The 18,081-nt window shown below is 40.8% G+C and overlaps 1 protein-coding gene and 1 pseudogene across 1 annotated transcript; one reads left to right on the plus strand and one right to left on the minus strand.

Moving 5' to 3' along the window:
• Positions 1 to 2,583: 2,583 nt before the first annotated feature.
• Positions 2,584 to 16,680, minus strand: LOC139309816 (vomeronasal type-2 receptor 26-like). The gene is made up of 6 exons (XM_070934019.1): positions 16,457 to 16,680; positions 14,230 to 14,518; positions 10,177 to 10,968; positions 5,806 to 6,018; positions 4,704 to 4,830; positions 2,584 to 3,488 (listed from the first exon to the last, which is right to left on the minus strand). The coding sequence occupies exons 1-6, from the start codon at positions 16,678 to 16,680 to the stop codon at positions 2,584 to 2,586; spliced, it is 2,550 nt and encodes an 849-aa protein (XP_070790120.1).
• LOC139309277 (vacuolar protein sorting-associated protein 33A pseudogene) lies at positions 7,016 to 8,823 on the plus strand (annotated as a pseudogene).
• Positions 16,681 to 18,081: the final 1,401 nt, after the last annotated feature.

Here is an 18,081-nt window from a genome sequence, read left to right on the forward strand (position 1 = left end):
GGTTGCCACACTAGAGCTGAAGGATAGGAAGGGGGGAACCTCACACCTTGGTTAAATGTGTGTGAAGAATTCATCAGAAAGTGGAAATGTGTTAAGTGAATAACTTTTTGGCATCCAACATGGCCCAGGGCAGGGAAAGCACAGGGACATTCTTAGCATCCCCTCTATGAAACCATATCATCCTGTTGGACCAGAAAGCAGCCGTTCCCTCTGGCATCCCCTGCCTTGGGGAAGAGCCTCCCTGGAGATCTAGATGGCCCCAACTACCTCAAGATTAGGTCTATTGCTGTTATTTGTGTTGATGTATCTTTAGTGATTGATTGATTGGTTGGTTGGATGGTCGATTGATTGATTGATTGATTGATTCCTGGCATGAACTGGTTCCAAACTGCTTTGCACTCCTTCAACTGTTATTCTCCCCTCCCAAATTCCCACCATAGAAGCATAGAGGTTTATTGCCCATCTGTTCCCCTCCCTCCCCCCATCCTTTGATTACAGGATTGCAGTGAAACAATTGCTTCATTGCAGAATGTGACTGATGAGACACCTTGGGGGGAGGGGGAAACAGGGTCAGAGCCGGGATGAAAATTAAGTGACGTCGGAGTTGGCTTCAGTTAGAATATGCTGACATGAAGCTCCTAATAAATAACTAGATTCCTTTTGAAGTTTGGCTCAAGGCTCATGATTTAATTAGGGCATCGGTTGGAAACCTGACACTAGGTGACAAAGTTCTTCTGTATACTCAGCCACTCCCCTCTGACCCACTCCGAGGGTGATCATCCCTGGTGACACATCTGACCTTGGCACTTTCAGTGGTTATCTCCAGATGATACTCCTGCATGTAGGTCCAAACCTGGGCAGGAAGAACCCCAGTTGCTGGCAATGTCAAATAAAGCTCTGAGGCCTGAGGTTCCTCAAAGTTCTAATTTATTAGAGATGTCATGTTGGCACATCTGGAAAAACCCAAATCTGAAAGCTTCCAGGTTTTCCACACCCAGCTGACAGTTCACAGCCCTGCCCCACACCCACAAGTTCATCACATTGTCCAATCAACTCTTCACACTCAACTGGATACAATCTTCAGGCAGTCTCCAGCAGGCACAGGCAAAAGTCCTTGAAGATGGAATGTTGTTATAACTAACTTTCTACCGCTTAAACAACAGCCCCCTCCCAATTTCCCCAGCTAAAATATGTGGCAGTTAAGAAGCAAGAAAGAAAACTGTCTTCCAAAACTGACAGGGGATTCCTGTTAAACTTCACACCCAGCTGTTGTGTCCTGTGGGTGTCCTCCTCCCTGGGGCTATCCCTGCAGGTGGGATGATACAGGCGGCAGCTCCTGGTGCTGGACCAGCCATAGCCACTGCTGCCATTACACTGGCTTAGAGGCTGGTTGTGGTGGTGGATGTTATTACTCAGCCTCCTGTTGTGGCTGGAGGTGGCTGTCATCAGGTTGCATGGCCCAGGCCTGGTGTTCACACACCTTGAGGTTCTTGAAAGCCCCCTGCATGAACCTGATGTCTTGTTCCATCATCCAGTCAACTTGGTTGAATTCTTCACCCTTATCTTCTTCCTCCTCCAACTCCACTCATTGTTCCCGCCAGCAACTGCCACAGCTTCCATGAGTGAAAGTCATCACCATGGGCTTCCCCTCCATTCCTCCTTTTGCCTGATGCCCAGAGACCACCTGGATCTCAGCAGATTGCCACAGCTTTCTGCCTCCCCTGTCCATTCAGAGCGATCCAGGCCTGAAGGAGGCCTCTTCAAAGCCTCCCGCCCAGCATTCAATTTCCTCCTGATTGCTCCCTTGAGCCTATATCATGTGCTTGGTCCCCATGGTAGAGATGATGTCCTCTCTGGGTTGACCACTATATCAGATTCCGCCTAATGTCAGACCTGGCCCAGTCTGATCCCTTAGGAAAGTAAAACCCTCAACTCCATTTGTCTGCAATGAAAATAACTTTTATTTAAAAATGCTGGCTGCAGTAAAGTCAGGAGGAATCTGAAGTTCCCATGAAACAATACAAAAAACAAACCCTTAGTTTCCCATCCTTCCCCCATGTCTAGTCGGTCTTTAGCCAATCGGATATCACTGAGATGTTTCGGGAAATGCTGAAGTGTTTGGGCTGGTGAAATTCCACACTCAGGGTGAACGACCTTGAAGATGTCTGGCACAAACTGCTTTGCACTCCTTCCACTGTCATTCCTCCCTCCCAAATTCCCACCATAGAAGCATATAGGTTTATTACCCAACTGCCCACCCTAATCCTGATTCTTTAATGGTAGGACGCTTGTGAGGTGCCAAGCCAATGATGGAAGACCTCACAAAACCAATGGAATAGCTTGCCTCCAGAAGTTGTGGGTGCTCCAGCACTAGAGGCTCTAAAAAAGTTACTAGACAATCATTTGTCTCAAATGGTATAGGGTCTCCTGCTCAAGCAGGGGGTTGGACTAGAAGACCTCTAAGGTTCTTTCCAACTCTATTGTTCTATGTTCTGTGTCAAACAGAGGCAAATGAAAGATATAAACCAACAACAAATTGCAATCAATAATTAATTGTCACAAGTCTAAGAAACATTTTCATTATTACTTCCCTATTTTTATCATTAGATGTTCCTTAATGTTTAGATCTGGTCTCATGATAATAATGTAGCACTTGGGGAAGAAGATGCATCCCAGAAGCCCAGCACTGGAGGCCAAGATGGAGAAGACCTGCACGGCCACCATGTATTTCCCTTTGGTGCTCAGGTAGGTGGGCAGGAAAGAGACCCAGACACTGCAGAAGACCAGCATGCTGAAGGAGATTAGCTTGGCTTCATTGAAGGCCCCAGGCAGGTTCCTGGCCAGGAAAGCCATCGTGAAGCAAACAGCAGCTAGGAAACCCATGTAGCCAAGGACAACATAAAACATGGTAACAGAGCCTTCATTGCATTGAAGGATGATCTCTCCAGGCTGGAAGTGCATGTCGGAATCAGGGAATGGGGGAGAAACTCCCAGCCATATGACACAGATGAAAATTTGAACACTAGAACAAGAAAGGATGATGGAGTTGATCAAGCTCTTTCCCAACCATCTTCTCAACCTGTTTCCTGGTTTTGAGGCCAAGAAGGCCAGCACCACCGTGACTGTTTTGGACAACACAGAAGACACGGCTACTGAGAAGACAATGCTGAACACCGTTTGTCGGAGAAGACAGGTGGCTTTCCTTGGCTGGCCGATGAAGAGAAAGGAGGACAAAAAACAGAGCAGGAGGGAGATCAGGAGGATGAAGGAGAGGTCTCGGTTGTTGGCTTTGACAATGGGAGTTTCTAAATATTTAAGGAATATGATTAAAACAAGGCTTGTGGTTAGGAACAAAAGTAGAGCAAAGAACACAAGGATTATGCCCAGATGTTCTTCATAAGACAGGAAGATTACTCTTTTTGGGATACACCGGACTCTGTTCTTAGTTGGATATTGTTCATCTACACATTTGGTGCATTTTTCAGTATCTGAGAAAACAAAGTAACATTTCTTTCATAATCTTTGAAATTTCAAGAAAACCTTTAGATGAGATTTGATACTGAGAGACAGGAAAGCCTCATTAAATTGTACTGTATATACATTCATTCCAGCAAAAAATTCCCCAATATATACAGTACAACTATTAAAAAAAAAAAACAAGAACAACAACAAAATAAAATTGTAAGAAGAAATATCTGGTGCCACAAACTGCCTTCTCTGAGCTAATCCACCAGATTCTTATCTCTCACTGATCTTATCATGAGTTCTTTGTTTTTATTGATTTATTATATTATTATTTTTTTATCTTTTGTGAGATGATGGACATGTGTTTAACCCAAGAATGTTTAAACTCCGTTAATGATGATTGACTCAACAACCATGATCTCAATAAACTGCTCTAAAAAGTTTGGACACAGGATAAAAGTTGTCTAACATGGTTGGATCCATGGAATTCCTCTTGAGAAGGGTTGCAACACTGCCTACTTCAGGGGAGATTGAACAGACCTTTTTAGTTAAAATCATTAACTATCCTGAAATTGAGAGTATCTCCAGACTATGAGGGTCTCTACAAATCCCATAAAATGTGATATTTTCCAATAGTCCTGGAGATCCCCTGACAACAGAGCCCTGTGTGCTGGTTGCATGGTAGGTAGCATCTTGATGTACTCCTCTCTTGCTTTCTTAGCATTTAGTTCTCATTGTTTTAAATTTTTAATTTGTGATTTAATTGTGTGCCACCAAAAGTCACTATGTGTGAAATAGACAACCATATAAACTTGAAAAGAAAGAGATCTTAAGGAAGATTAATTCATGAAGGAATTCCAGAAGGGGAACTGAGTTTGTTATCTGCCAAGGCTTTTTACCCAATAAAAATGAGAAGATGAAGCAATATATTTCCATCCTTTCTAAATTTGGCAACAATTTTAAAGAGAGAATGAATTCAACATTGGTATCTATTTGTAGAGTGGTCTTTTATTAGTTCTCCTTCTCCCCCTCCTTTCTCTTGTTTTTAATCCCAGCACTGTATGTTAGTATTTTTTTCTTTTCAGAACTACAAATATATTCCTTTTTTTTTTGTTGGTGTTATAACAGTTTTTATCTCAATATTTAACAACAACACAAATTGGATAGATAAGAAAAGGTGGGAAGGAAATATCCACTTGATGGATGAATCCAGAAGGTTCCCCTATGGTGTCACCCACCTTCCTGAGTAGAGATGGTCCCCTCTGGACAAGGAACGCAGTCATAGCAGCAAAATGGCTCTCCTTCTCGAGCCTTCTTCACAAATCCAGGCTGACATTTTTCCACACATTTGGACTGAGGCAGAGACTGAGAAGAGAAAGAAAAAATGACAAAGGAAACATGTTACACTCACCATCTATGTAACATGGAGGTAGATAGGAACATTAGCCAAGTAGTCTCTGGGCTTCACATATGAAAAATATGAAATCTCTGATTACTTCCAATGCCAAAACCTAAGTAATATTTCCCTTGAAATTGTCCCTTATTACTTCTGATATCAGGATTTTTTTGCATCAAAGTCATGTTTCTATACTTCAGTTTTCAGACCATTATTGTGGTGAGATGGGAGAGCAAATAAATTGAATCAATCAATGAATAAATAAGCTCACATCAGACCAGGCATTATTATTTTGTGTGAACTGAATGCCTTGGACCTCCTTTCTAAATTCTACTATCCTAGTGGGGTTAAAGAGAGACATGTATAACTATGGTCTCAGCTGATTAAAAACATTGTAGACTCTAGGCCTGCAATTTTGGGAGTCCCCTGACTCCAAACAGGTCAAGGTGAAGCTTATTTCCCATTGGGACCAAGAGGACTTCCATCCAGTATTGATTTCATTTTATCAGATTGAGACCAAAGCTGAACTCAGGCTCTGGTCAACAGAATTGCCTTCAACTTTGATATTTGAAGACAAGAAATTAGTGTACCTGAAGCTATTAATATCAAAATCCTCAGTATATGAGGCCCTCTGTCACCGGTTTTATGGTGATAAAGAAGAGACATGAAATGGCAATGATTATTGTCCTAAATAATAATCATCCCAAATCTCATTTTGGATATAGCTGAATCATCTTACAACAGTATTCAGCATTATAGCATCAAAAGGATAACTTGGTCAATAGAAGAGAAGCCTCTCTATGTTCTAAGAAAATGATAGATGTTTTACTCCACACATTCAATTCTCAGTGAAGGTTACCCCCCATTTTGACTAGGTTTAGCCCACTTGAAAAGGGTCCTAATTCTTTGGGAAAATGAAAAAAACACATCACTATTTTCCCCACCTTGTTGAGCAACTTTAGCTGTGACAAAGCATCTTGGTTGATTATCAGTCGCTGCCTTTCGAAACTCCCCAATTCCTTGTTAATGGGATCCTCCTTGAGGAGAACTACCCTACTGTTGATCTTTAGATCTGCTGCTACCTCTCCATTTTGATCCAAGTACACTTTCAGCAGGGAAAGATTGAACAATTCCTTCTTCTGTAGAAATAGATGGAACTAGAATGGAAACATCCAGGAACTTTAAAAGCAGAAATCTTGTTTTGTTATCTCTTTTTACATTTGAATCTTTCTTCTATGGTTGTTTAGCAAGGATTTGTTAAGAGGAAAGTTGCAAGACTAAGACAGGAAAATGACCAGATGAACTAATTCTATTTTACTGCAAGACAATATTAACAGAATCTTGCAAGTATGAAAATACAAATCTTTCACCATCTCTTTTTACAGTCTAAACATTTGGGAGGACCTTCTCTGAATTTCTTTCTCTCCCTGTAACACAGATGCTGCTTCATCCTCCCCCACCATCTTATCTGATCCTTCCCTGCATCTCTTTCTCTAGTCCTCCAAACTAATTCCTACATATCCCACTTCCTTAATGGATTGTGTGAATGCTGGTGGTAGAACTTGTTTTCAGCAAAGAATTAACAAAATGATTCATGATGTGATGAATGGGGAACTAGTTAATTGATTGCTGGATGGCATGATAATTAAATGGATACAACTGTCTTAAAACTTGTATTCAAATAAATTTTAATATTAATGATAAAATTGGAAATTATGAACAAGTGTATTTTCATTGATAAAAGAAATAGATAAATCATGTTTTTGTGATGCAAATATTATAATAATGCTTATACAAAGTTATTTTGATCTCCTTAAAAAAAATTCCAGCTTCCAGAAAATAAAAATATGATTTTGTGATAGAGAGAAGTGCATAAGTAAAATCCATTTGGAAATGAACTAATTTTTAGCATCTAGTACTTGATAGATGACTGTATCTTTGTGATTTTTCTCACATTGTTTTATATAGATAATGGTTACTTATTATAATAAAGTAGCAGTAATCTTTTAATGATACGATAATATCCATATTATTAATTTGGCGATAATGCTATTAATGATCCAGTGGAATCATTTCATGTCCTCTTGTAGAAAACACACTTAGAGAAGACATTGCAGAAAAATATTCATCAGCTTTGAGTGCAGCGCAGCAGCCATGGTGGCTCACCTCAGCTCTGGCCACGTCCCGTTGACGGTGCTGCGGGAAGCCAGGCGGAGGGAGGTGCGCACCTTCCTCGACAAATGCACCGGATCCAAGGCCATTATGTGGGATGAGTATGTTACTGGGCCCTTTGGATTGATTGTGCAATATTCTCTTCTGAAGGAACATGAGGTGGAGAAAATGTTCACCCTCAAAGGGGGTCACCTTCCACCGGCTAATGTCAAGAACATTATTTTCTTTGTCAGGCCCAGGTTAGAATTCATGAACATAATTGCAGACAATGTGCTCAGTGAAGACAAAATCTGCTGTCCGCAGCGGGATTTCTACATCTTGTTTGTGCCGCGTCGCAGTTTGTTGTGCAAACAGCGCCTCAAAGAACTGGGTGTGTTGCACTGTTTTATTCACTGAGAGGAATGTATCCTGGACGTCCTCATTCCCTTTGACAGCGACCTCTTGTCCATGGAGTCAGAAAACGCCTTTAAGAAGTGTTACCTAGAAAATGACCAGACCTGCCTCTACCATGCTGTGAAAGGACTCATGATGCTCCAGGCTCTCTACGGAACCATCCCACTCATCTTTGGAAAAGGAGAGTGCGCATGGCATGTGGCAAACATGATGGTCCGCATGAAAAGGGACTTTTCGGGGATCCAGAACACCATCCTGCCCATCTTCGATACCCTTCTGCTGCTGGATCACAACGTGGATTTGGTCTCTCCTCTGGCTACCCAACTGACTTATGAGGGCCTAATTGATGAAATATATAGAATTCAGAACACCTACATAAAACTTCCCCCTGAAAAATTTAACCCAAGAAGCAGGGGGAGGCTGTGAAGGAGCTCCCCACTGAGGCCAAGAAGCTGCAGCTGAACTCCGCGGAGAAGCTGTACACGGAGATCTGCAACAAGAACCTCAACGCTGTGGGCAGCGTCTTGAGCAAGAAAGCCAAAATCATTTCAGCTGCTTTTGAGGAAAGGCACCACGCCAAAACCGTGGGGGAGATCAAGCAGTTTGTCTCACAGCTGCCGCACATGCAGGCTGCCAGAAGCTCTTTGGGGAACCATACCTCCATCGCGGAGCTCGTGAAAGACATCACCACCTCTGAAGACTTCTTCAATAATTTAATCATGGAGCAAGAATTTATGTCCAGGATAGATACCGATAAGGTCAACAGCTACATAGAAGATCGCATTGCCCGAAAGTATCCTTTGATTAAGATACTGAGGCTCATTTGCCTGCAGTCGGTGTGCAACAGCGGCTTAAAGCAGAAGGTGCTGGATCATTACAAGAGAGAAATTCTCCAGACTTATGGCTACAAACACATCCTGACCTTGAATAGCCTAGAAAAGGCTGGACTTTTGAAGCCCTGGCTGGGCAGTCGGAACAACTACCCAACCATCTGGAAAACTTTGCATCTGTGTATGGACAACATCAAAGAGCAGAACCCAAACAATATCTCTTACGTCTACAGTGGTTATGCGCCTCTAAGCGTTCTCCTGGCAGAGTTGCTTGTCTGGCCAGGTTGGCGAAGCATTGAAGAAATCTTAAAAATACTTCCTGGTCCACATTTTGAAGAGAGGCAGCAGCTGCCAACCGGGCTTCAGAAAAAGCGCCAGCATGGAGAAAACCATGTCACTCTCGTCTTCTTTCTGGGAGGCATGACCTACGCCAAAATCGCAGCCCTTCGGTTCCTCTCTCAGATGGAAGACGGGGGCACTGAATACATCATCGCCACCACCAAACTGATTAATGGAACAAGGTGGATCAAGTCCCTGATGGAGAAGCTGGAGCCCCCACCCTTTTAGGAAGGACAGACCGAGCAGGATTCGATTGAGATGGGATCACGAGACTCGGGAGAAACGGATGCCTTTGGAAGAGAGGACTTGCCAATTGAAAAGGAGGATAGTTTCTCAGCTGCTTTCTAAAAAAAATATGGATCCAGAAGGAAAGCTCAGCCTGGCAATCTGCATGGTAAATGGTAAATTGCTTGTTACTAAGTGTATAAAGAGCGCTACACAGCAGCTGCGTGTAGCGCTAGCTTTAAACGTCGATGCCGGCTTGTGCCTTACTCCTGCCTGTGTTGCTGTGCTTAACCTGATTAAAGACGCTGCAAACTGCTTCATTTCCTTCTGGTTGTTGTTTGCTTCAGTGGACAAGCCGAGATTTGGTTTGCTCCCTTGCGTCATTCACAATTGTCACTCCCGGACTTTTTCTTACGGTTTCTAAATCCCTTCTTCCTTAGTGTATATTCCACAATCTTTCAGGACATTTTTTCCTAATATTTCCTCCTCCTTCCCATTCTGTAGTTAGCTTGGTTTTCTTACTTCGGTCCACTGATATTCTTCATTTTTCTCTCCAGGCAGTTCATCATGTTGGTGGATTGTAATCTAGCCACTTTCCCTCTTGGGCTGCTATTCTAAAGCTTGAAAGTCTGCAAATCTGTAACAGAATCTGCCCCTTAGGTTCTACAGCTCTACCCCAATCCTATTTTCATGGAATTCACTTCCTCGATTTGTTTCTAGCAGGTTTCAATCCTGGAAATACTGTTTTGCTGCCAATTTTGAAAAATCCTGCTCTCTTTTCCCCCCCATGAATACCTCCTGAAATGCTTACAAGCCCTCAATATTTATTTTTATTTTATTAATTAAATTAAAAATATTGAACCAAACTCATTTGCACTGAACATTATTGTGAATAGTGGGAGAAGAGGCTACTGTTTAATCAAACCTCATTCAGTTGCAAACAAACAAGCATGTTTAAAAAAGTGCTGGAATAATACCTTTGAAATCTGAGAAGATAAATGTTATAAAGACGCTAACGCAGGCATTTTTCAGCCAAATATGAATATATATATATATATATATTCATCAGCTTTAAGCAAAAACAAAGAAGGCAAGGAAGAGATCAGAGGAACCTCTTTTAGCCTTGAGGAAAGACAAGGAAAAGAGCCATTTCAGTTTACAGGAGCTGAAAATCAGATGGAGTCTAGGAACATTTTTTTGAATATAGAAAATGGTTGTAGAAGGGAAGATGCAACGCTCTTCCAATAAGTATCAGATGTTGTTCAGAAGCTTAAGATCTTAAACAAACAAGCTCAGAGAGCCCCAAAGACCCTGAAAAGGAATTTAGTTTGATGGCTCCTTGATGGGACCCCATACCTTCCATGGTTGCAGCCTTGGAGCCCCCAGCCTCTCTTCTCCCTTCTCCCTTCTCCTCTGGGATTTGGATGCAGTTTTTAAGGCATGGGCCAGAATCTTAATGACACTGTAAGTATCGCCATTATTTGGGATCCACATCCTATTCTTTTCCTCTTTTGTCTCCAATGGTACTTTCTGGGTGCATCTTCTCTGGCCTTTGATAGAAAATATGTGTTTTGAAACAGAACAGTGAAAATACTCAACTTGAAATTCACGTTCCACAAAGAAATATCTTTTATAGGCATCATCATTGTTCCAACTCTTTTTCCACTGAAGAGAAAAGGTCCAAATACTATGGACATACTTGAGAAGCCTCTGCTTTTTCATTACATATATTCCAAGTGTTGTCATGATCCAGACTTTCCCTTCAATGGGTCCTGGCAAACGCCTGAGCATTAAATGGAAAGGAAGAATTCTGTCAAAAATGGAATCAAATCCTATAAAGTGAACAAAGACATTGACTTGTTTCCACTTAAAGATGGCATCCCTGAGGGCTGCTGTATTTCCAGTCGCTGAGAATTGTTGTGATATAACAACACAAATTCTATTCCTGACAAGCATAGGAGTAAAAGTCCTCATGAAATTCTCTCCCTTCTCTGTGTCCGAAGCAAAGAGACCAATCAGGGTCCATCCAAAATGGAGGAGCAGTTGGACAATTCCTGGATATTGGACTGTTTCTTTGGGGAGCATCGAATGGGAAAAAGGGAATTGAGTTTTATCACTCAGATCATCCGAAGCAATTTTATTACTGATCTGAAAAAAGTAGATTTAAAAAAATAATAATAAGTAAAATGGAATAAGCATTAAGAATAAAAATAGTATTTTTTAAATCATCCCCGAATCTACCACAATCAGACCACATAAGAGAAGCTCAACTGAACTAATTTCCTCCAAAAAAGCAGCATATTATATATAATTGTTGGATTCTGATCACACAAGAAATATATTGATTTAATATTAGGATCCCAATAGATCATTTCTCTAAGTTGTCAGAGTTTGTTGCAGAAATTAAATCCAGAAAGCACACACAGCAGTCATGGGTTTCAAAATTTTTTACTACCAATTCTGTGGGCATGGCTTGGTGGGTGTGGCATGGCTTGGTGGGCATGGCTTGGTGGGCATGGCAGGGGAAGGATACTGTAAAATCTCAATTCCCTCCCCACTCCAGGGGAAGGTTACTGCAAAATCTCCATTTCCTTCCGATCAACTGGGACTCGGGAGGCAGAGAATAGATGGGGCAGGGCCGGTCAGAGGTGGTATTTACCGGTTCTCTGAATTACTCAAAATTTCCACTACCGATTCTCCAGAACTGGTCAGAACCTGTTGAATACCACCTCTGACACACAGGTAAACTGATGCAGCAGGATCCATTAACTTCTTTATATACATAATAATACATGAAGTAAATTTACAATACCAACAGCAGATTTCTTCCAACCTTGTAGCAGTTACAAGTCAAACACAAGCAGGAGAGAACAGTTAGTTTCATTTCAGCAGAGCAGACTAGTTCAGACTGGTTTCAATTTCATTTCTATGCACAGACTCAGAAGCTGCAGACTAAGACACGCTCTGGCTCCAGTCTGTCTCAGCTCCCATTGGCTGACTTTGTTACCATGTCTCTGCCAGTTCATGAATAATCTGACACTCCTTCCTTCATTACTGGAAGGGACATTAATCCAATTAATTTAATATTCTTTCCATGGTGCACTCCACCCAATGGCATGGTCATTATGTACGCCAAATTGTCCTCTGAAGAACAGTGAAGCAAGTGAATTAATTTACATTTAATGGCTTCCCTAACATTCCAATATTTAATGTCCACATGCTTGCTTCTACTCTTTACTCTGTCACCTGTTGCCATTTTAATCCAGGCAGCATTATTTTTATATACCATTATAACTTCATTTACCTTTACATTTAAATCCTGTAACAGCTGTACATACCACGTTACCTCTGAACAGAGTTCAGACAAAGCAATAAATTCTGCCTTCGCAGTAGAAATGGCAACAGTTATTTGCTTCCTGGGCTTCCATCCAATTAAAGCCCCTCCAAACAATACAACAATCCCAGAATTGGATTTCTGGTTTTTACATTGTTTGCATAATCACTACCTGTCAGGTGTGCCTCCGTTTAAAACTCAAGAAAGAAAAACCCCAACTCCATGTTTGTAGAGAAAGGTACAACATACCATTTCAATTTTAATTCTTCAGAGACCTGTATTTGAAGATCCAAATTCACAGTTCCGTTCAAATACCTGAGAACCCTTTTTACACCCATCCAATGCAATTGGGTTGGTGCAGCAGTACAGCGACTCAAAATGCTTACTCCACAAGCTATGTCTGGTCTGGACCACTGTGACAGATATAACAGGCTCCCTATTGCTGGCTGATATATCTCTTGATCACAGGCTTCACTTTCATCCTCACCCAAACTGTTATGAAAATCCATGCTCATAGGTGTTGAAGTAGTATTACCATCTTTCATGTTATATCTCTCCAACAACTGTTTAATTTTTCTTTTTTGACTGAGAACATAACCACCTTTCTCCATTTTTTGTATCTCTACACCGAGATAATTTTGTATTTCTCCCAAATTCTTTAGTTCAAATTTCTTCTCCAACTTATTAGCAAATTCTTTTACTTGAGATACATCATTTGCAATGAAACAAAGATCATCCACAAATGCTAATAGTTGACAATCCCCACCTTGTAACTTTCCAGTGTATATGCAACCATCAGCCTTGCAACTCTTGAACCCAAGACCCTTCAATGCCTTATCTAAACATATATTCAATTCCTGGCTGACTGCTTCAGCCCATAAATGGCCTTGTTCAATTTATACACCATGTTAGGCCTTTTACTTTCATACCCTGGTGCTTGAACTAATTCTGCATTGAGGAATGCAGTGGTTATGTCAAAATGCCAAGTTTTATGGCCATGTGCCGCTGCTAACGTTAGTGCCAGCCTTATGCTTTCACTCTTTACAGTTGGCGCGAATACTTCATCTTACTGCACATTTTTCATCTGTGAAAAACCTTGTGCCACTAACCTTGCTTTATATTGGACCTCATTGTTGGGTAGTACTTTCTTCTTGCATCCTACAGCTTTGCTACCCTGTGGCAAGCCATAGATGTGAACACGTTATGTTCACCCATGGATTTCATTTCCTTGGCTCCTTTCCACTTTACTTGTTCAATTTTAGGTAATGTCAATACTTCCTTATAGTTTATTGTTTGATTAATTGTTGTCTGTAGCTTGTAGAAAGGGCTTTGAACAGGGTCAACATTCTGAGTTCCATTTTAAGGGCAATCACTTTCTTCCATAATATTTCTTTGTTTACTCTGTCAAATGCTATAAAGGCAGGAAACCATTCTTTCCTCTGACTGATATTTTTTAGATGGTGTGATGTTTCAAGACAAAAGAATTGTCAATAGTGGACCACATCTGCTTAAGACTGCTGGTTCTTCTACAAGAAATGCACTTTTCATCTACCTACTCTCAACTCTATTCAAGGGGAAGCTAACATAGATTTTAGTTACACCTGTTAAATAAATGGGCCTGGAATTGCAGAGTCCATTTTCTTCTCTTTTTTATATATGGGAACTAAAATTGCCATCTTGTAGAATTACATATTTATAATTCTTTTATAAAATGGTTAATTCATGTCTGAGAATATCATTGGCTAACATCATGAAAAAAATGTGAGCTTTCCATTGGGGCTACACCTTCCTATTGTATAGGAGACCCTTTGATTGAATATAGAGCCTCTCCTCACCTTCACAATCATGCAACAGAAGCCCTCAAAGCAATGAGGATGGTGTCATGAGGAAGTATTTCTGTTTTCAACATTGCTCCCTCCCCACTGTTATCCCAATCCTGAGTCATGCCACTGAAAATGCCATGGTGAAAAGCAGAGTTTGAATTCCATAGAGATGAAATGGTTGGATCTATCATTCACTCAGACACACACCAACAACCCATTTGCTTTACTAGATAGAGAAACACAAACACAAACCTCGGCAACTTTGTAGGGGCCGACTAATGTTGACATCTGGATGGAGATGTCTCTGTCAGCTCCATCAACAATCACCAAAAGGTTGTCCTTTCTTCCACAGCTGTAGTTGGGAACATTGGCTTCTCCAGTAGACAGCATGTCCAGCAGGGCATCTGAAGTGCCGAGGGTGTTATCATAGTTGTCATAGAAGTTGTAACCAAGGGTGTGATTGTGCAGGTGTCGGAGATTTTCGTTAACCACTTCAATATTGAAAACCGTGCATAATATCCTTTTCTTGTCATTAGGTAAACTAGTGTAAAATGATGTTAATATTAGGATCATCAATAATTAGCAAAAATTAAACACTCTTTCTCTATATAATCCCCTTTTCCTCCACAAGCTAACTGAGTCAATATCGATCCAAATCAGAGACAAATGATAGTCACCCATCACTTTTTTTGATATTGTGAATGTTCAGAAGACAGGATGGAAATAGTTCTCCAAAAGGACTAAAATTAAGAATATAGTATTATTTGTAGCAGAACTAATTTTCATCAGTCCAGTAACCAAGTTGCAGAATATTTCAGTCATTAAGACAAAAACAGAATATATGGAAGAGGATTTTTAAGAAGTGATTCAGAAAAGCTGTTCTAAAACAGGTCATCCTCTATTCCTAAAAAATAAGGGATTGAGTATCAATCTACAGTTATAAAAATATAGAAATGACATGGCCAGAGGGAAGCACAAAAATCACTACTTTCAAGAAAACTTCGTATTCAAATCATGAACTGAGGATTGAAGAGGAAAATAATGTGGATTTCCTTCAGGTTTTATTTTCCTCATAATTTGGATTTGAGCTTCTCCTAGAAAATAAGACAAAAGTGAGAGGCCAGGAAATCAAAAGGATTCAAGAAATTAGTCAGGTCCTGCAATATAAGAGTAACTAAAATAAGAAGAAGAAAAAAAAAGATGATGTAAAACTATTCAATACCACCGACAATATTGCTACCCTACAAAATGTCCTTGACTGTCTGTCAGAATGGTCAAACAATTGGCAACTCCAAATCTCAACCAACAAATGTTCTGTCTTACATATTGGCAAAAAAAAAAAAAATCAAAACACAAAATACAAGCTGGGCAGATACGACCTTGTAGACGACCCTCACTCTGTCACAGACCTTGGAGTACTCATCTCTAATGATCCAAGTGCCAGAGCTCACTGTAACAGCATTGCCAAAAAGGCATTAAAGGTTGTTAACCTAATCTTGTGTAGCTTCTTCTCTATAATATCGTACTACTAACTAGAGCATACAAAACATTTGCTAGACCAATTCTCGAATACAGCTCATCTCTCTGGAACCCGCACTGCATATCGGACATTAATACAATTGAGAGAGTCCAGAGATATTTCATGAGAAGAGTCCTCCATTCCTCTGCTCACAATAGAACTTGGAACTAAGGAGAAATTTCCTGACAGAACAATTAATAAGTGGAATATCTTGCCTGCAGAAGTTGTGAATGCTCCAACACTGGAAATTTTTAAGAAGATGTTGGATAACCATTTGTCTGAAGTGGTGTAGGCTTTCCTGCCTGGGCAGGGGGTTGGACTAGAAGACCTCCAAGGTCCCTTCCAACTCTGTTATTCTATTCTATTCTTCTAATACCTTATGCCACCAGACTTGAAATTTAGGGCTTAAACAACTTAGAACTATGGCACATTCATTCTGACCTAAGCATAGTACATAAAATTATCTGCTACAATGTCCTACCTGTCAATGACTACTTCAGCTTCAACCACAACACTACACAAGCAAAGAATAGATACAAACTTAAGGTAAACCACTCCAAACTCGATTGCAGAAAATATGACTTCAGCAACAGAGTTGTTAATGCCTGGAATGCACTACCTGATTCTGTGGTTTCTTCCCCAAACCCCCAAAACTTTAACCTTAGACTGTCTACTGTCGACCTCACCCCATTCCTAAGAGGTCTTTAAGGAGCGTACATAAGCGCACCAGCGTGCCTACCAGCCATGTCCTAATGTTCCCTTGTATTTGTATCCATCTCATATATTCATAATTATGTCTGTACTTATATCTGTTATCTAATACATGCTTGATTAAATAAATAAATAAATAAATAAATACATACATACATACATACATACATACATACATACATACATAATAGAAAAGTTGTTAGACTTGCAAATGGAGGGAATGAAACTCCATCACAGTAAATGACTTACAACCGAATCTGACTAGAAGGAGCCACGTTGTAAGGTAATGTTGTGTGTGTTATTGCTGATGCAGAGATGACTATACCAATGAGAAGATCTCCTGGCCTATAATAGCTCCATGGCTTTTCTCCATCCTGGTGGTCCAAATTCAGTGGGCATTTCTTTCTAAGTTTCTCAGAGACTGACTGGGGCACCAGCAGCATCAGAAGCAGAAGCAGAAGCAGGAGGTCCATAATTCATGGGCCTGAATCAATCTCCTTCCCGTTTCTAAAGAAGAATTAGAAGAATTGGAAGCAGTCACACAGGATGGAATCTCCAATGGCTTTCCAGATTCAAATAGAGACAAACCAAGAGTCACCTGGAAGAGAGAGAAACTACACTGAAGATCACAGCTCCTGCCTGTCCTGTAACTTGAGCCACAAAAAGCATAACCTGTGGCATTTATCCTTTTCTAATACAAGATCCCTTCCATGTCGCTTCAATGTGATGTTTCCACCAAAGGCAATCACTGGAGAGGGAGGAGAAGAGATCTCAAGGCCTGTGAGGAGATAATTACAATGAGAAGGATCTTGTCCTTTTGGGATCCTGAACCTCTTCCATCTGATGAGGGGCAGGTGGAGAAAAACATATTAGTGAAAAATCACAGATAGAGCTCTTGGGGCAGTGTTGTGTAGTGGCCAGAGTCCTTCCTGTTAGGACATGTCCAGAAAGTGATGCTGCAGCAAGAGACCTCAACAGCCAGAAAAGTGACTTCTGCTGTCCTTCAGTGTGGTCTTTTCCCTCCAGAGACTGCTGAGGAGTTTGGTGCCACTCTACATTGGTGCCACTTAACTCTAGTGCTGCCTGTGCTCTAACGCCATGGAAGCAATCATTATCCTTGAACCCAACTTAATGTGAAGAGGTTGGGGTTTTCTTTTCAATGGGATTTCCATATATGAATCCCAAATTGGAGCTTTATTTTTGAATTCCTGTAACTGAAGAGAAATTTAATTTTCCATTTCTTCTAGAAATATCAATGTTTGCATGAGAGCAGACTAAGAGACAAGAAAGGGTTGTCCTGTTGACAGCATCATTGGCTAATAGAGAGATGGTTATAGAACAATGGATAGAAGTTTTTATTTTAGTTTCCTTTTCACTTTCTGTGTTGTCTCTTCCACACTGAGAGCCTTTACATTTTTTAAGTTTCATGGTTTCTTAACAACCACAGTGTGCTGTGAGGTCTGCAGCTGAGATGGTGGCAGTGCCCAGAGCGTGATGGATGGTGTAGCCTGATTTCTTGCTACAACCACCCAGTAGTTGGTTTAGGAGGACCTGGTGAAAGTTCCTCTGGTTTTGTAGATGCACTTGGTGCAACTCCCCTGACATTCTCATCTCTGAGGCTTTATTTGAAACTCCACCCCAGAAGACCTCCAAGTGTTTCAAAGGGCCAGTTTGGATTTCCTGTGTTCTGGTTAATCTTGGTCAATTGTTGATGGATCATGTTTCTTATCTGGAGGGGGAATGTTAATATTACAGCTGGGCCTAGAAGGGAGAAAAGTGGGAAGGGGGTTGAGTGAGAAGCAAATGGAATAGGAAGGTCCATCCTTACAATGAGGAGCAAAGGATGACCAATATCCCAGGCACATTATTTAAAT

The sequence above is a fragment of the Pituophis catenifer genome, unplaced genomic scaffold (assembly GCF_029215685.1).
Source record: "Pituophis catenifer annectens isolate HBS135680 unplaced genomic scaffold, rPitCat1.0.hap2 SCAF_2, whole genome shotgun sequence".
NCBI lineage: Eukaryota > Metazoa > Chordata > Lepidosauria > Squamata > Colubridae > Pituophis > Pituophis catenifer.

Coding starts and splice junctions, on each gene's coding strand:
- LOC139309816 (XM_070934019.1), bottom strand. CDS start 16,680: ATGGACCTCCTGCTTCTGCTTCTGCTTCTGATGCTGCTGGTGCCCCAG. Junction 6,019..10,176: donor CAAGGCTGCAACCATGGAAG/GTATGGGGTCCC, acceptor TTTCCATTCTAG/TTCCATCTATTTCTACAGAA. Junction 4,831..5,805: donor AGCTAAAGTTGCTCAACAAG/GTGGGGAAAATA, acceptor TTCTCTTCTCAG/TCTCTGCCTCAGTCCAAATG.